A 19,373-nucleotide genomic window follows, 5' to 3' on the forward strand; every position below is an offset into this window, starting at 1 on the left:
AAAACCCAGTGCCTGCCAGTGTTTTCACAGCAGTTGATCGGCAAGAAGAGATGTCGGTGAGAATTACAGACCATCTTCCGTAAACAAACTTGATCCTGTCTCCAACCTGGGGGGCAAATTGAGGGTAGGCCCACCAGTCACAGCTGGGTGTGAGGATGGGAGGTGAGGGGGGCACTGAGCTGAAACCACTTTTACCTCCAAGAGTTCGGATCCAGGAGCCGGTCCAACCTATCCTTCAGGAAGCCGTTAGTAACGGGACGAAGGACAGAAACGCCAATCGATTCTCTAGGCTCGGCTCTATCCTCCCTCGCCTGGATCCCGCTTCATCTCGGGGACCTTCTGGTAGGGGAATCTGAAGCGGAGCTGGCCAACCGAAAATTGCGCGTGGCACCCGCCACCCGGCTTCTCGGCCGCGCGGACCCAGGAGCAACTCTCCCACCGCAGCCCCCTCCTCCCCATCCTCAGGTTCCTTCTGCCCGCGGCCGGTCGCGTCCCAGTCGGCTGGGCAGAGGTTCCCCGACACTGCGCCTCCCCGCTCTTTGTGCCTGGTTCCCGCACCTGCCCCTGAGCAGAGGTTTTCCCCCATTCGGCCCCATCTGGGCGCCCTTGCCCCTCGGTGACTCCCTCAGCGACTCGCCTGGCCACGTGATCGACGAAGCCCACCCTTCTCTCTCCCGGTGACCCAGCTTCAGTTTCCTAATCTGGAGAGTAGGGACAACAGTCTCCACATTTACTCGGAAAATAAGAGGGCGACCAAAAAAACACAAGAGATTCCATGATAACATTTATTACTAATCCTCATTCGGGTTGTTGGCACAGGCACTGCAGCTGCGACGGTCGGGGGGTGGGGGGGGAGGCGCGCGTTCCCAGCGGATTGGGAAGGCGGTGGCTTCGAGCGCCCGCCCCGGCTCCACCCTCCCTGCCCCGGGCGCGGCCCGCCCACCCGCACCCTCCTCCGCCGCTAGCCTGCCGCCGCTCGAGCTCCGCGGCCACCCGGAGACCCGCGGCGCGCGGCGACATGGCGGGCGGCCACCGCCTCCTGCTGGAGAACGCGCAGCAAGTGGTGATGGTGTGCGCCCGCGGCGAGCGCTTCCTGGCGCGGGACGCACTGCACAGCCTGGCCGTGCTGGAGGGCGCCAGCCTGGTGGTGGGCACGTAAGTGGCCGCGCTGGGGGGACCGGCTTGGCCCCCTTTCCCTAACTTGTGCGCTCTGGAGGCAACCGGGGAAAAAAAAGCTTTCCGGCATCCAGAGAGCCATTGCAGGCCTGTCTTTTAGGCACCTGTTGCTACCTACCTTGTGTGACAGCTTCCGGTTGCCGTTTGGTGAAAAAACGCTCTCAAGCTGAACCCCACGCCCTCCCTGCCCCCTATCTCCAGATCTTTGGAATCTGCATCTCTGCGGTGGAGTTCTGGGACTTTAAGTTTTTACAAAACACTCTCCAGCCCAACCCCCTTTGTACACTAAAGCTTGAGCACCACGGAAGACGTTCAGATAGTGATGGTTTGGGGTGATAGGAAGTTAAGATTCAGCTACCAAAAAAAGAGGACATTTTCAGTTTTCACTAAGCTTCTGTGCTTCCTGCAATGACGTGAGTAAAAGAACAGCCAAAGTTTGGGAGGGTGAGCCTGCAGTGGGAATGGAGTTTGGATGCCTGTTTGAGTTGGAGAGCGCCACGGCATCGCGATTGCGCAAGATGGGCTCGGCCCTTATCTGAGGCTGCTTAGGGTTGTGTAAGAGTCCAGCTTTTAGGGACTGTGTGTTTTATTTTTAATTAACAAAGTGATTTAAAAAAAAACATTCCCAGTGTTATTGCTAAAAATTAGTTAAAAGCATAACAGAACCGCACAGAGGTAGGAATCCAGAGCTAATTGATGGCCGTACTCTATAGAAGCCAGAGGCCCTAGTATCTTGCTCTCCTGTGCACAACCCTCTTTCTCACTCACTTCATCATCCAAGATGGCTGCTACGCCTCTCCTTATGGTGTCCACCTTCCAGACAGTAGGAAATAGGATGAGAAAAAAAAATCGTTTTGGTTACAATTTAGTCACATGGGCCACACCCGGCTGATGAGAAACCCATAAATGTAGTCTTCATTCTGGGTGGTCATGTGTTCAGCTAAAATTTAGGAATCTAGCACTGTGGGGGAAAGGGAACACTGATCTTAGCAAACAACTGGCAATCTCTATACACATGATTTGGCTTTTTGCCTTGCATGTGGCTAGAGTCTTTTTTTTTTTTTTTTCAAAGACACAGATGCAAGTAGGAAATACAACAAATGTTGACTGATACCAAAAGACATGGGCAACATATTTTAAATCATTAGTCAGCTTTTTCCCCAAACTTTAGTAATTATTTCTTGATTTTTATTCAGGGATGGGTTTATAAAAGCCATTGGTCGGGCTGATGCTATCCAAACACTGTTTTCTGAAGAAACGTTTGAAGAAAGAATTGACTGTTCTGGGAAATGCATCTTGCCAGGTATTAACCTCTTTTTCAGTAAAGCCCTGCATCCAGTTTTAGTAACATAAAGAAGAGTAGCAGCTTGTTTTAAATAGGGTCTCAAAATAATACTAAAATATAATAGCTACTGTGCATTGAATTTCTACTATTGAATGTCTAAGCTGCTTTACAAACATGTTTTCATCTTGAATCCTTATGACTGCCCTGTAAAGTATCATTATCTATATGTTACACATTAGAAAGCTCCAGTTTAGGGATGAAATATCTTACCGAAGATTGCTGGACAGGTAAAGGGCGAGCTGGGAATCAAACTTATTCATTCACTTCACTTCTTCCCACTCACATGCTAGAGAGAAACCAGCTGTGGTGTGTTTAGGTTCAAAGGCTGTTGGAAGAACTTTACTAGTCTATTTCATATAGGAGGCAGATAGGGCAAACTGCTGTTTCTAATACCAGAATATACTCTAAATTTACAGAGAGTGTGAAACAACACATCTCTAGGCAGAAAAGTGTGTGTGTGTTGGGGGGGGGATCCTTAGAGATTTCACTGAAGTTTATTTAAATCTTTAATGATTGACAACAAAATCAGTTTGTTAACCATCATCTCCTACATAATGTTCTATGGCTTCATGAAATCATCTGAAGCAAGTTTCACAAATTTTGAGTTCTATACAAAACATAGAGGCTAAAATTTACATTTTAAAAATGTATACTATGGGGGCGCCTGGGTGGCGCAGTCGGTTAAGCGTCCGACTTCAGCCAGGTCACGATCTCGCGGTCCGTGAGTTCGAGCCCCGCGTCGGGCTCTGGGCTGATGGCTCAGAGCCTGGAGCCTGTTTCCCATTCTGTGTCTCCCTCTCTCTCTGCCCCTCCCCCGTTCATGCTCTGTTTCTCTCTGTCCCAAAAATAAATAAACGTTGAAAAAAAAAATGTATACTATGTATATCTGATAGAACTTCTACCTTCTGCCTCTTGGGAGTCAGGAACTAAAGTCAGAGTGAAACCTTATGAAAACAAGCAGAAAATAGTAGAAAGCAATCTGAATAGAGATTCTTGATTTTAGTCCAATCAGAACTATTTATTAATGAGACTTTTAATCCACAAGGTATTTAAAATATTCTGGAAAGACACATTTTACTGAGTTAGACCTGGGTAAGCAAACAATCCAAATGATTGCTTTATAGTTTCTCTTCAGTTAAGCTACATTTCTTTTTTTTTTTTTAATTTTTTTTATGTTTATTCATTTTTGAAAGACAGAGAGAGACAGAGAACAAGCAGGGTTGGGGCGGAGAGAGAGGGGGACACAGAATCTGAAGCAGGCTCCAGGCTCTGAGCCGTCAGCACAGAGCCTGAGGCAGGGCTCGAACTCACAGACCATGAGATCATGACCTGAGCCGAAGTCGGACGCTCAACTGACTGAGCCACCCAGGTGCCCCTACATTTCTTTTTTTGAAGAAAGATTCATATTTCTGATTTCAGATTTTTCCTTCTCAAAGTTGGGAGGGATTGTATTCTGTTTTCACACCCACGTTATTCCTTGGTGAAACAGTCCTTGGTTTTGCTGAACTAATAGCTATGACATCCTGTTTTAAAACAGGATGCTTAGTGAGCATGGGCTTAGTGGGCAGAAGAAGCTGTATTTCTTTATTGGATATACTCGTCATGCTGAGTCACCCTCCTCCATTAGAGGCTTCTAGACCGGCCATGCAGAGAGGCTTCCTTCCTCTTGGTGGAGGAAACCATACAAATTCTTCTTCCTCCATCATCCTCCGAGATGGCTGACCATCACCTGCTTTCCCAAGAGTGGTTCGAGATAGTCTGCCTACTATCTAAGGGCTTTCTATTTCTCAGATTTAAAAATGATTTGATTTATTGGTTACAGGTTTGGTGGATGCACACACACATCCAGTCTGGGCTGGTGAAAGAGTTCACGAGTTTGCAATGAAGGTAACTGCAATAAATGATGGTAAATCAAAATAAGGCACAATACAGACACGTCTTTTTCTAAAGAGTGGATAGGCTATCAAGCTTTGCAACAACATATGTCTACATTTCTTTTTAATGGATATTTTTTACTGACCTGGACTATGAAAATAAATTACAACAAAACTGACTTATAACTGTCCAAATCTTTATACTATGCATAGGGCCAGCAATCTTTAGGTATGATAGTTCTCAAAAAATTTTAGCTGTAGAATCCGTATGTATGTATGTATGTATGTATGTATGTATGTTTTTTGTTTGTTTGTTTTAGACTCCTCCTTTTAAAACAGAGCTGGGCTGCCTTTTTCTACTAGTTTCTCCTCTCTTTCCCTTCCCCCATTTCACCTCTCCATCCTACTAGCCTTTGGAGGGGCTCCAGGAAACAGTTTGAAATTCACCATTCATTGGTTCCAACTTGGAAAAATATATTGCTAATCATAAAAAATAAAATAAGTCTTGTATTTTTTTTCCCTGAAAAATGAGACTTATTAAGAAATATAAGGTGTAGTCTGTGTCACAACTCATTAATTAGCCATGGTCAGCCCTCAAATCCCTGGTTGGAGCCATTTTCACATTGTTTCTTTCTAATAGATTTTATTTTTTAGAGAAGTTTTAGGTTCATGGCAAAATTGAGTGGGAGGTACAAAGATTTCCCATATACATCCTGACCCCATACATGCACAGCCTGCCCCATTATCAACATCCCCCACCAGAGTGGTACCTTTGTTACAATTGATGAGCCTACACTGACGCATCATTATTATGCAGAGTCCATAGTTACTAGTGTTCTCTCATGGTGCTGCATGTTCTATGAGTTTGGACAAATGTGTAATGACATGTAAACACCCTTATAGTATCATACAGAGTGGTTTCACTGCCCTAAAGTTTCTCTGTGCTCTGCCTATTCATCCTTTTCCCTGCCAACCCCTGAGAGCCAATAGTCACTGATCTTTTTACTGTTTCCTTAGTGTTGCCTTTTCCAGAATATCATATAGTTGGAATCATACAGTATGTAGCCTTTTCAGACTGGCTTCTTTCACTTAACAGTATGCATTTAAGGTTCTTCCATCTCTTTTCTTCACATTGGTTTTTAAGTGTACATCCTAACAGCTAAGACATTTCTTCAGATATTGTGTACCTTCTTCAACACATAAGAGCTGTTTTTGTTTTGTTTCAGTTTTGCTTTTGAGAGAGAGAGAGAGAGAGAGAGAGAGAGAGAGAGAGAGAGATTGACAGAACCAGCAGGGAAGGAGCAGAGAGAGAGGGGGACAGAGGATCCAAAGCAGGCTCTGTGCTGACAGCAGTGAGCCTGATGCAGGGATTGAACTCACAAACCGTGAGATCATGACCTGAGCCGAAGTTGGACGCCTAACTGACTGAGCCACCCAGGCACCCCACACACTAGAGCTGTTTTTAAGACTTCTTTATTAAATCACAGAATTTCAGAGCCAAAAAAACAATCCTAGAGATTTGCAGTCCAAACATCTCATTACATAGATGGGGAATGTGAGGCCCAGAAAAGGGATGGCTGTTGAGTGAGTTCACCAGCTCGCCATGGCAGAACCCAGACGAGAAACTCTGACGGGGGATCCCAGGTTGGCATACTTTGTTTGCACCACACTTCTTGCTGCCTAGAGTAACTGGAGCCCCGTGGGATCCCAGGAAGAGCTTCTCTGCTTGAGTCACAGAGGTCAGGCCCCAAACTCTAGTGGCCAGATACAGAGAGGTGGGAAACCCCCCTGGGTCTCTTTAGTAGATGTTTGGAATAGCTGCAGTGGGGTTCCCAAATTGTCTAAGCTTTGTTTTCTCATCCATAGGTGCTACGGATAGACAGAGTCTTAGCTGGCACACATTGGGGCCAACTGGGTTATTAAAATACTGAAATACTCGTGGGCTGGTTGGTAAATTGTTGCTGCTGCCTGAGATTGGAAGTGCTCCCCACCACATCTCCCATTTCTGCCACCCCAGTCCTTCCTGAGGTACCCATGTTCCTTCGGCCCCCCCATCACCCTGGCAGAGTAGGGGCTTCCACGGCTATGTGTCCCAGCATCCTTTCCCAACTGCTGGTGTCCCTGACATATCAGTTGTTAAATCATTTTGAATATCACCCCTGGAGGTAGGCTCTGTGGACCTGCCTGCAACCTCGTGCCTGTGCCCGGCCTAAGGGTGAGCCCTGTGTTCAGTTGGCAGGAGCCACGTACATGGAAATTCACCAGGCTGGAGGAGGCATCAACTTCACTGTGGAGCACACGCGCCAAGCCTCGGAGGAGGAGTTATTCTGCTCCTTTCAGCAGCGGTTGCAGTGCATGATGAGGGCGGGGACCACACTGGTGGAGTGCAAGAGCGGATACGGCCTCAACCTGGAGACGGAGCTCAAGATGCTGCGTGTGATTGAGCGCGCTCGGCGCCAGGGGCCCATCGGCATCTCGGCCACTTACTGCGGGGCTCACTCAGTGCCAAAGTAACCTCAACCTGGGGCACCCAGCTTTGATTTGGGGCATTGACAACAGAGAAGGAAGGGGGCAGGTGGTGCCTAAGTGGGGATACATTCTCCTGGGAGTGGAGGTGAATCCACGCTTTAGTTCTTGCAGAAGAGTCCGGTAGAAGCCATTAGAGAGGTGTTCTGATTCTAATAGACATCTCATGCTGGTGGTTTTAGGAAGGCGATCCCCACCGGACCTATCAGTTTGCTAGTCCCTTAATGATGAAGGAGGAAGAGATGTTCAAAACTCTTTCGGTTAACAAAAAGCAATGCCCCCCCCCCCCCCCGTATAGATCCTTTATAATGACAGATGCTACTTTAAATAGTTGCCCGTGACAGCATAATCATACATTAGAGATTCAGAGAAACACTCTGTAGGAGATAGATCACATCTGTAAGGCAAGAAGACTCAGAATGGTTTTTAATTTTGTTCATCTGTTTACTTGTTTAGCACCAAACATGTTTGTTTTCTTGTTGTAAATGTTTTTTTAGCTTTCCCTTTATCCAAAAAGTTTCTCCTATATGGCTTTACTGTAGAGAATTATGTCCCTTTCTGCCTTTGTACTTTATCTGTCCTGAAATTTCTAGACCCAAAAGCCCGCAGTTCTAGAACTAAAAGGTCCAAAGAAATCCAGGACTTGACAATTAACAGGGCAAAGTCTTAGTGCAGTTTTGAGTTTTGATAATGTAGATACATAAGTGCCACAGGCTTACCGAAATTCTTTGAAAGTTTAATAATTTATATATTTTTACTTTTATTCACTTTTGTGTATTTGAAAAATAAGTTTAATGTGAATTTTTGGTTTATCATTTTTAATAAGAGAAAATTTAAAAATTAACATTAAATTTATTATTTAAAATTCACAGAGCTAATTAAGTTGAAACATAAATACTTAATATTTCCAATGATGTTTTTGTATGTGTGTAGCATTTCTACTTCTGAGATTATTATTAAAGCTTAAAACTGCACTAAGACTTTTGGGACATCTGTCTACAGAAAATGGATTTTTTATTTTTCCCCAAATGGAACATAAGGTGGATGAAAGGCAGTGTAACATGGTAGAGAAGTCTCAGGCTTTGGAGCCATACCAGACCTGGGTTTGAATCCAGCTTGGCTACTTTCCCACTGGGTGATTTTGAGGGCATCACTTAACTCTTTTGAACATTGGTAAAGCAGTGAGAGAACACACTCTCTATATGATTGTCTTGAGAATTGGAAACAGTATATGTAAGTGCCTGTCTCCTCATGGTCCACCTCTGTCTTCCTACCAAAACGGTTTTTGTGGAACAAGAGACTTTTATGTTCCAAATATAGGGCTAAAATTTTTTTAAATGTTTTTTTATTCACTTTTGAGAGACAGAGAGTGAGCAGGGGAGGGGCAGAGAGAGAGGGAGACACAGAATCTGAATCAGGCTCCAGGCTCTGAGCTGTCAGCACAGAGCCCGATAAGGGGCTCGAACCCACAGACTGTGAGATGATGACCTGAGCCAAAGTCGGACGCTTAACCAACTAAGCCACCCAGGTGCCCCATATAGTGCTAAAGTTTTACAGAATGTTCTCTATCTGCTAATGAGTCTCTGAGGGCTACATCTTGATCCCCAAAGATACATACAGCCTGAGCCTCAGAGTATGCCAAATGATGGCTAAATAGCATGTCCAAAGTTGTGTAGCCAGCAAATAGCAGAGCTCTGTGTCCGTCTGACTTCAGAAGCCCAGCCCTGTCTAATACATAACTATTTCAGAATCTTAGAATTTCAGGGCCTCTCATGATCCTCTTTCCTCGTGGTTCCAAATGGTGAGATAGGAAGCCTTAGGCTGATGCTTCTAGAAATAGTGTGGAAGAAGAAAAGTGATTGCTAGGGCCCAGGTAGGGGGCCCTGCAGTTGGTTGTCAGGGAAGCATCCAGGATGCTCTCTAAGTGTCTTTGAAAAGAGTGTTTAGTTTCTCAGGCAGGGAGCCTTGCTGGTATTCTCAAAGGCAACATGGCTGAACCAGAATGGATGAGCCATTTGAGTCTCTGTGTCCAGGGTCTGTGTGTACAGAAATCTTGTCAATATCCCTGCTATAGCCCAATTGTTAAGACTCCTGAGTTATTGCTTTAATTATTTCTCTATCTTAGGGTCATTTGCCTACAGTTTGTCAGGTTCTTCAAGTGCCAGAAAAGCCTTTCTTCAATTAAAAAAATTGTTTTTCCCATGTAACCTCATTTTCTCCCCTCAGAGGAAAGACTGCTACAGAAGCTGCTGATGAAATCGTCAATAACCACCTCCCAAAGCTGAAGGAGCTTGGCAGCCGTGGGGAAATACACGTGGACAATATAGATGTGTTCTGTGAGAAAGGCGTCTTTGATCTCAATTCCACCAGAAGGATTCTTCAAAGTGGAAAAGATCTAGGATTACAGATTAACTTTCATGGGGATGAACTCCATCCTATGAAGGCTGCTGAGGTGTGGTTGACCTTTGGCTTTTCCTTTGTCAAGACTCGTGCGGTGGAAAACTTCCTTAGTTTGTTCAGAGTTAGGAATAGCCTTTCGAAAAGATAGAGAACGGGAGAACTCGTTTGAACAAATGCGAGGGCTGGTCGGGTTGAGACTTGGAATCGCTGACCTCTATTAGAAATTTACTTTTTTGCCGGCCATTTACTTTTATTATCACCTGCTGGTGGTATTAGTAGGAAGAGAAGTACCTTTGTGATCTTGTTTATCAAATTCAGAACATAGCTTGGTTGGAACACAAAGCTACACTGGCAGAGTCTACTAAGTTCACATGTGGCTTCCAGGGGTTTTCTGTGGCAGCCTCCAGGTGAATGTTGGTGGAGTGCCCCATTAGTAGTCACCGAATGATTTTCTGATCTGCATGTCTTGCTCAGATTCATTTATTCATGCTTTTCACAAATACTTGAGTGTGTGCCAGGCACTGTCCTAGGCATTGAGAATTCAGCAGTGAATGAAACAGACAAAATTCCCTCAGTTGTGAATCTAGATGTCACTCCTCTAAACCCTGGAGCAAAATAAGTAACTGCCGTTGGGGCAAAAATACAGATGTGGATACTCCACATGTGTCTCAACGATAGCACATGTAATGTGATCTCTTGATATCACTTCCAAATCTTGTCCCGTGTTTCCTGCCCAGTGGATGACCCCATTTACCTATGTATTGCCTAAGCCAAAAATTTGGACATCACTTGGTCTCCTCCCCATCTTACCTGTCACATTTCAACCAATCTGCGAGAGCTCCCAGTTTATTTCCTGAATATCTCTCAGTTTACTTCTCTTCACCCTACTGCCTAGTTCAAACCACCATCAGCTCTCAGCTCCTGCAACAGCTTTTCTCCTTGCATCCACACTTCCTGCACTTCAATTCATTCCTTTAATCCATTCCCTACAGTGCATCGTATTTTCCTCTCTGTTGCTGAAAACCCCTGCAAGGCTCACCAGTGCTGGCAGGATGAATCCCAAACTCAGCACATGTAGACTTACCAGATCCAGCTCTCGCTCACCTCCCATCTTCCTCTTTCTCTGCCCTCTTTACCATGAGCCAACCACAGTAAATAGTTTTAGTATACCTAATAACCCATGCCTCTGGATATGCTTTCTCTAATCTGAGTGTCCCTTCTCTGGCTCACTCTAACTCCCCTCCATGTTTCATCTTAGCTACCACTTCTCTGGGACCCTTCCCAGAGCTCTCCAAGAATGGGTTATAGTCCCTCCCTATGCTTGTCCCACTGTGTTCAAATTGCCTCTGTGATCCCTACTGGACCGTAAACACGCTGAGGACTGTACCCACACCTTCACAGCCCTATCCCTGGGGGTTAGCACAATACCTGGCATACAGATGGCCTTTAGAGAGTAAATATTTATTGAATGTTGAATGAATGTGAACTAGGTGGTCAACAAGATACTCTTGGTCATAGAGAGTGACTGGCCAGTTAAATCAATAGAGGTCAGTATCCAGGATGAACAAATCAAGTTTGGAAAAGTGAAGGTGATTCCAAGGTTGGAAAGAAACTCCCCCTGGGGAGCAAAGTCTGTCTATGGAACATTGGACTCTCCAGAAGCCCAAACCAAAAGGCTATTAGACCTGAGCTCCTACTGATGTGGGGCCAGCTCTTTCCTGCCCTGGTGTGGGCATCACTGCCTCCCTGGGCCATGGTGTAATGTCAAAAATTAGTCTACTTTCCTTGCCTTGGAGTGCTTACCATATCACCTTTCAGACTGGGGCAGTGTGTATGTGTGTGTGTGGGGGGGGGGTATGTCAACCCGAGAAGAAACCCACTTAAATGCCATGTTCTCATTATTACTATAAGATTACCTCCTCTTGGTATTCCTCTGACAATCAAGCCCAGACTTTTCACCTGGAGAGACATCAAGCTCAAGTAGATATTCTCGAATTATACATACAATTCCATTTTTAAAGTTTGTTTTCTTAATTGATCTCTTTTCACTGAGTCAATGCAATCCAATATACCTTTCTTTATGGTGTTTTTATGATGCTAGAAGAATCAGATTTTATTACCAATGTCACTCAATGTTCTATTCTGATCCATAAGATTCATGAAGTTTTCTTTTTTAGCAAATGTCTGAAGAATATCAGTAAGCCCTTATATTTAAGAATAGTTTTTAAAGTAGCACACTAGCTCATTTTCAAGTGAATGTCCTTGACAGAGCCTTTACCCATTTGGGGGCTTCTGTTTTCAAGAGGCAGTTGCCAAGAAATTTTCATAATAGAGCGCTGTTTATTTTTGCAGGGAAAACAATGTTCTGGCACTTCGTTGATTATTGTTGTTGGTGGTGAAACCTTTCTCTCTCTGCCCATTCTGCTTAGCTGGGAGCTGAGCTGGGAGCTCAGGCGATCAGTCACCTGGAAGAAGTGAGCGATGAAGGCATCGCTGCCATGGCAACGGCCAGGAGCTCCGCTGTCCTCCTGCCCACCACCGCCTACATGCTGAGGTGAGCTGCCCGTGCAAGCCGTGAGGATGCAGACCGAGATGCCTAAATAGTATTTCATTGTCCTTCCAAATTCCTGAAAAATGCAGATCAGGAAAACTGAGCCCATGGGAGATGCCAATTCTGGAGTCAGGTACAGAGATGCATTATTCTGAGGAAAGAGCTTGGACCCAAATGGCGTTTGAGTGGTGGGATTATTGGGAAGAGTGGAGCTTTCTCATTCTTTTTTTCCCTCCTTTTTGGGATTTTCCAATTAAAAATCATGCATCACTTTTATCATTAGAAAACAATGTAATGGACTTTCTACTTAAAAAACATGCATAAGATGTTAGAGATATTTAGCAATATTCAGAATCTGAAGGAGCTGTTTTCTAAGAGGATACAAGTAGGTACCTCAATCTTCACAAATCCCAGAGGTGGGAGGAAAGAGGAGATGTCTAAGTATATTTTGTGAAATCTTCCCAGGAATTTTGCTGTTTGCCCTCTATGGATTGAATGCACCTAGCCCATAGTTCATCATCATAACTGCCGTTTCGGACATTGGACCATGTCTGGAGGCAGTTTGGGTTGTCATGACTAGGGGGCGCTGCTGGCATCTAGTGAGTAGAGGCCAGGGATGCACCTAAACATCCCCACAGTGCACAGAGCAGCCTCCCACCACAGAGAGTTGTCCTGCCCAAGAATTACCCAGCCACAATATGAACTGTGCCGGGATTGGGACACTCGGCCTTAGTGATTGAAAAGCCAGGCTTTGAGTAACCTTTATAAGAGAGAAGAAAGGAATATTGCAGTGCTTTTCTCAAATACAGTATGATTTATACACATATGTATAATATTATACATTTCTCTTATTATTACTATTCTCTTAATGTAAAGAGTAGACATAATGTAGATTACGACCAGGAAATATCGATCAGTAACCGTCCTTGGTATCTTGGCATTTACAGCAAGTCTCAGCAATCATCAACTGAAGTCATCAATCAATACTTAATCTGGTTAATTTTCCATCAACCAAGGGACACTTTTAACTCACTTTGAATCTCTTAAGATGGAGCGAAACTCTGACACTTGAAGTATGAAGGGCAGCTCAGCAATAAAAGTCAGAACTTTGTCCCGCTGCCAGAGGGGGCTGCCATCTGTGGTCACCGCAAGATGGGTTGGTCACGCAGTTTGGACAACAGGAAGAATCACAGACAAGGCCACACTTTTCTCTCTGGCTTCTCTGTTCTGGAATTTTTCTGATCTCTCCAACAGGAGCAATTTGCAGGGCTCCCTGTCATGCCCTGAATTCTCCCTCCTTTTTTTTCCTCTCTATATGCTTATTTATTTTGAGAGAGAGAGAGAGAGAGAGAGAGCACAAGTGGGGGAGGAGGGTGGAGAGAGAGGGGGATGCCATAATTCTCTCTCTTTTTTTCTCTCCAAATGTTTGTTTATTTTTGAGAGAGAGGGAGGGGGTGGGGAGAGAATGTGCACAAGCGGGATGGGGCAGAGAGAGATGGGGACAGAGGATCTGAAGTGGGCTCTGTGCTGACAGCAGAGAGCTTGATGTGAGGCTTGAACTCATAAGCCATGAGATCACGAACTGAACCGAGGTCAGACGCTCAACCAACTGAGCCACCCCGGTGCCCCTGCCCTGAATTCTCTTGCCTCTCATTTCCAGAGTAACAGTTGCCTTATGCTACTCAAGGACTTGCTGTAATCATTATTTTATGCATCTTTGTGTGTACTGTTTACATTTATTCCGGATACATTCACCTTAGTTTTTCTGGCACTCCCTTGAGACTTCTACAGCCTCACTTTTGCTTTTTCTTTTTTTCTTTTTTTACCTCCTGAAGTATTTCTGGAAGGGGAGGGGAGGCCATCAGAATGAACCGTGGGGAAATTTTAAGCTCTACCTTTCCTCACCCTTATCTCTGCTTCACCCACCTCCTCTCATATATTATCCTAGTTGAGGAACATTATCTCAGGTCATCCTGCAAATTGTCAGTCATAGACTGTGAATGTTTCAAGGACCTCAGTCTTGGCCTGTAAAACCTGTAGACTCTCAGCACAACCGATTTTATCTGTCTTCCTCCCCCCGACACTGTGAACCTGAGTAAACACTAGCGTAGAGTCTGATAGCTCAAGACTGCATCCCTAGGATGACCCGTGCCCCTTATAGTGCCTGCCTGAGAAAGCCCAACCTGACAGGGGAATTAAGTGTTTGTTCCAACAAAACCAGGCGACAGGCAGCTGGACCCCTGGACTTCCTCTTAGAGCAGTAACTTTACAAAGCTTGCAATTGTAAATTCTTTCTCTGCTCCTTTTTTTTTTTAATTAAAAAATTTTTTTAAATCTTTATTTATTTTTGAGAGAGAGATAGAGAGAGAGAGAGAGACAGAGAGAGAGAGAGAGACAGAGCAGCAGGGAGGAACAGAGAGAGAGGGAGACACAGAATCCAAAGCAGGCTCCAGGCTCCGAGCTGTCAGTACAGAGCCCGATGCGGGGCTCAAACTCACCAACCGTGAGATCATGACTTGAGCTGAAGTTGGACGCTCATCTGACTGAGCCATGCAGGTGCCCCTTTCTCTGCTCCTTTGAGATATAAATCTTCCACCACCCAAGCAGGATTGTCTCCTCAAGGACCTTAGAGCCCTCTCTTCAAAAGGCAAACATTCAAGAAGACAACTCTGTCCCTAGTTCCCAGCCTGGTGGGTACACTGCACCAGCTTACGCCCCTGCCTCTTTTTGTAAAGGTAGTGAAGTTTGTTTCTCCTCCAGAGAACAAACCAGTGCCAGTGAACAAACGCAGATCATACTGGCCCATCTCTCATGCTTTTAGAAAATTTTCACTTCCCTGGCTCTACTCAACTCCCTCTGCCCCTTTTTCCTCCTGATCTCCTCATTCTTTCTTAAAACACCCAGTTAGCACTGCACAGATCAAAACAGTCCAGTCCACATGGGACTCTTTTCCCTTCTGCAGTCGTTATTACTGAATACAGTTTGTCTTCAGCATTTTAACTAGTGTTTGGCTCTGTTTATCTCTGACATAACTTTTGAGTCATGTCTTAAAGAATAAATAATATTGTGCCAAGGAGGTCAGGGAGAATGTACCCTAGGAAGAAGCACAAATATTTTACATATTAGATTCTTGGGCCTTCAGGATTTTAAAGGGCCACAAAAAATGTCCGAGACCCTTCCCCCCACCCCCTGTGCAAGGAGGGAGAGAAATATGAATAAAAAATTGCAAAATTGAAGTTAATAGAAATAACATTTTTTAAAACTTCATTGTTTATATTTGGGAGTCAAAAAAAAGTTTGTTACATTTGAAAAAATTTAAGTTGTATTTTTCTTCCTTAGCAGGAATTTTTGGATGTATATAAAGATTGCCAAAATAGGGGCACCTGGGTGGCTCAGTTTAAGTGCCGCCTCTTGATCTCGGCTCAGGTCACGATCTCAGGGGTTCGTGAATTCGATCCCCATATAGCGGCTCTGTGCTAACAGTGTGGAGGCTGATTGGGATTCTCTCTCTCTGCCCCTCCCCTGCTTGCATGCATGTGTGCTCCCTCTCTCTCTCTCTCTCTCTCTAAGTGAATAAACATTAAAAAAAATTGCCAAAATGAACACTCCCAAATTAAAGAAGTTAATCATAGCCAAGTCATTTCAAAAGCAGAATGATAAAAGTCAGAAGTCCTAGGCTTCCACATCACCATTAATCACTTAACCTTGAGTTTCTGTTTCTTCTTCCAGAACACAAAGGGGTTGGATATCTTAAGTCTGCTTCCATTCTGAACATCTAGTCTGCAGAAGCTCCACTTCCAGAGACTGACATCTTTTTTTTTTTTTTTTTTCTTTTTCCCCCTTGTCTTAGACTGAAGCAACCTCGGGCTAGGAAGATGTTAGATGAAGGGGTAATCGTTGCTCTGGGCAGTGATTTCAACCCTAACGCATATTGCCTTTCAATGGTAATTATTTTTAATGTGCCTTTCTGAGCAGAGAATCAGTCTTCCACCAAGTGTATAAATAATTTAAAACCAGTTCACTAACTGCTAAAATGTTCCAAAGATCTAAAAAATATTTTCCTGTGAAACAAGAAAAAAAGTGTAGACGACAGAATAATTGGATATTTCTGCCCCACATGAATGCCTCCAGGCATAGAGAGGGGAGAGAAAGTTCTACCTGCATAATTTTTTGATTCCGCCTTGGGCGTTGTGGTTTGACAATAGCTTATTCCTGTCTTGGAGGCTAGCACAAGCTCAAAGAAGTTTTAGTGAGTGAGTGTGGAGGGGAGCTTAGTGGTCTTGAAAAGTTGTGAATAAATACTCCATATGTGGCGGAGGTGGGGGTGGGAAATCTGTATTAATAAAGGGATCTTCTCCAAAGCATAAGAATCTTTACATGTGAATTATAACTTTTCTCATACTAGTTTAGCCAGTTCCTCCTATTTATTTAATTTCCATTATTGGTTGTGCTGCATTGAGAAATGTCCAGGTAGAAGTTGCCATTTTGTTACTTTCCTCTAACACTGTTCTTTCTTGCCTTAGCCAATGGTCATGCATCTGGCCTGTGTGAACATGAGAATGTCCATGCCTGAGGCCTTGGCGGCTGCCACTATCAATGCAGCTTATGCGCTGGGAAAATCTCACACACATGGATCTCTGGAAGTTGGTAAGCAGGGAGATCTCATTATCATCAATTCATCCAGGTGAGTGCTCTCCCAACTGAACTAGTTTCTTTTATGCCCGTTGTAATATATAGACTGGGATTAAATGCCTTTTCTGCTAATTATTAGCATCAGGCTCTGTGTAGGCTCAGATGCCCCCAAATCTCCTTTATCATCATCCCTTTCTAACCAGAAAGTCTGCCTACAGATCCTAAACCGCACAGAGGAGACCAGATTGTCCAGTGTTTTCATCTGTCTTACATCTTTCATAGATCTTCAGGTTTTTGTTCTGACCTGGACTTGGGACTTGTGCCCCCCAGCACAAGTTTTTTTGCTGGAGTTCTGACCAATGCTTGTGCTGGGCACGCATGTCCCAACTCTGGCTCGTCACCCTGGTTCTGATTCATTACCTCTCTGGCGTCTTCTCGCTCCTACCAGATCCCCAAAGGCTTAAGTTTTCCTGCCCCTGGTTACTCATCCACAGCCTGCTGCTAATTGGGCCCCCAGTGTGACAACTGAGTCTTACTTTTCTGTCTTAAAGTTGTTAATCCTATGGCTCCTTGACCCCAGCCAGCCTATTGCAGTCCTTGGACTTCGTGTTTGACAGAAGAACGAGGCTCTGTAATTCTACTCCTCACTCTCTCTATTGAAAATGATACTGATGTTACTTTTTGTACATCACTTAATAGGATCAAATATGTTAAGATCAAATACTTAAATAACATCATTAAACCGTATTTAAGTCGTAGACCAGTTATCATGTAATCTATTTTTTTAAAAGCCCAAATACCAATGACAAAGTATGAAGAAATTTTGAGAGAATGTATTTTTAAATTAGCATTTATTGACAAAGGGATAATTTTGGCTTGTATACATTAAAGTACGTTTGATTTCTTTCTAGATGGGAGCATTTGATTTACCAGTTTGGAGGCCATCACGAATTAATTGAATATGTTATAGCTAAAGGAAAAGTCATCTACAAAAAATGAAAGATCTGAAAGGAAAGAGAAGACTCTTCGACTGTATAAGTCAATGCAGTTGTAGTAAAAGTTAAAATACCATAGTAATTTACCAGGGTGATGTCAGATATATTTCAGTGCTTTGTTAATCCACTTGAAAAAACCAAGAGATAAATTTATTTTCTTTTAACATGTGTACCTGGACATACAAATAGGTAAATCAATTGGATCATAATCTTATAACATTAAATCATCTCACAGAGATTTGTTACAAATATTTTGAAGATTAATATGATGGAGTATCACCAAAATGCCTTTGTGAGGAAAGCAGATTGGCAATTAGGTAGACATGGCTTGGAAATCCCATTTTATTTCTGCTTTTCAAGTTTCAGTTTTTAAACTACATTTAGTGAAAATTAGGGGATGGTGAGAAATCCAAGTGATATGCCCCAAACTAAGCACGTGTAGCCTTCTATAATAGGCTAGTCCTGGGGCGCCTGGGTGGCTCAGTCGGTTGAGCATCCGACTTCGGCTCAGGTCATGATCTCGCGGTCCGTGAGTTCGAGCCCCGCGTCGGGCTCTGTGCTGACCGCTCAGAGCCTGGAGCCTGTTTCAGATTCTGTGTCTCCCTCTCTCTCTGACCCTCCCCCGTTCATGCTCTGTCTCTCTCTGTCTCAAAAATAAATAAACGTTAAAAAAAATTAAAAAAAAATAGGCTAGTCCTTTCCCCACATAGTTTGTCTTTACAGATGTTCTTTGAATGAATTAGTGTCTCCTATGGGAGGGTGTCCCTATATTTCTAATTTCTTCTCAATTCTAACAATAGAGCTGCACAACAGACTTCAAGGCTTGTCATTTTATACATGAGTACAGGGGCCTTCCTCGAAAGGATGCATTTTGACCAAATCTATTAATGTGATTTTTAAAAGTCATTTTTAAGTTTTTGATTGTTCACATTACAAATGTGTAACAAAATTTTTGTAGCTCTCAATAAATTTTGTAGTCACTATTATTGTTGTTTCCAGCCCTGGAAGTAGATCAGTGGTATTATCTATTGCAGCTATTTGGGAGATGAACAAATTACATAATTACACATAAAGAAATAGTGGATGACTATATAAATCGGTGTTTCTAAAGCCCTATGAGTTTACTTGAAATATTTTAATTTTTTAATTTTTTTTAATTTTTTTTTTTTATTTTAGAGAGAGTGCACCAGTGCGCATGAGCCGGAGTGGGGCGGAGGGTGGGGGGCGGGCGGAGGAGGAGAGAGAGAATCTCAAGCAGGCTGAGATTCAAGCACCCCTCGAGCACGGGCTCGGTGTGGAGTCTGACACAGGCTCCATCCCACAACCCTGAGATCATGGCTTGAGTTGAAATGAAGAGTCAAATGCTCAACCGACCGAGCCACCCAGGTGCCCCAACTTGAAATCTTTTTAAATGTTTGATCATCCTTATAATCACAACTGCATTATTAAACTTTGTCCTATTTATGAATAAATGATTTGAGAAGTAAATGTTAACCAAATTATCACCCATTTCAGGTTAATAAAGCCTGAATCAATGAGGCTTTACTGTATTCCATATATATTGAACCAAAATACCCCTTGTTGGGAGGTTATGGGTAACATTGCACATTACTGTCACTACCTGATAGCGTGGGGTCTTTGGAGCATTGTCCTTCATATGCTTGGTGAAGGAGTTTGAGGAGGTGTGGGAGATGGATGGTTGCTGTGGGTGATGCCTCCCCAATGACCAAGCACTTGCTCAGCAGTTGGAGTTTGGGATGCAGGCGATAGATATAAAGGCCAAAACTAAAGACTAGGTGTGTTTAGCACAGAAGTATATCTTTACGCCTATGGAATAAGAAGGAGAAGTGCACCCTATTTTCCCTCTAGGAGGC

At 43.8% G+C, this 19,373-nt stretch overlaps 1 protein-coding gene across 1 annotated transcript; it reads left to right on the forward strand.

Annotated features, from left to right (window-relative positions):
- Positions 1-993: 993 nt before the first annotated feature.
- Positions 994-17,737, forward strand: AMDHD1 (amidohydrolase domain containing 1). The gene is made up of 9 exons (XM_047067116.1): positions 994-1,155; positions 2,373-2,479; positions 4,344-4,408; positions 6,628-6,905; positions 9,148-9,373; positions 11,751-11,875; positions 15,723-15,816; positions 16,396-16,556; positions 17,416-17,737. The coding sequence occupies exons 1-9, from the start codon at positions 1,019-1,021 to the stop codon at positions 17,501-17,503; spliced, it is 1,281 nt and encodes a 426-aa protein (XP_046923072.1). The 5' UTR covers positions 994-1,018; the 3' UTR covers positions 17,504-17,737.
- Positions 17,738-19,373: the final 1,636 nt, after the last annotated feature.

Source organism: Lynx rufus, unplaced genomic scaffold (assembly GCF_022079265.1).
Source record: "Lynx rufus isolate CCGP_SWC_20201006 ecotype Redwood Valley unplaced genomic scaffold, mLynRuf1.p SCAF_7, whole genome shotgun sequence".
NCBI lineage: Eukaryota > Metazoa > Chordata > Mammalia > Carnivora > Felidae > Lynx > Lynx rufus.

Coding starts and splice junctions, on each gene's coding strand:
- AMDHD1 (XM_047067116.1), top strand. CDS start 1,019: ATGGCGGGCGGCCACCGCCTCCTGCTGGAGAACGCGCAGCAAGTGGTG. Junction 4,409..6,627: donor TTCACGAGTTTGCAATGAAG/GTAACTGCAATA, acceptor CCCTGTGTTCAG/TTGGCAGGAGCCACGTACAT. Junction 11,876..15,722: donor ACCACCGCCTACATGCTGAG/GTGAGCTGCCCG, acceptor CCCTTGTCTTAG/ACTGAAGCAACCTCGGGCTA.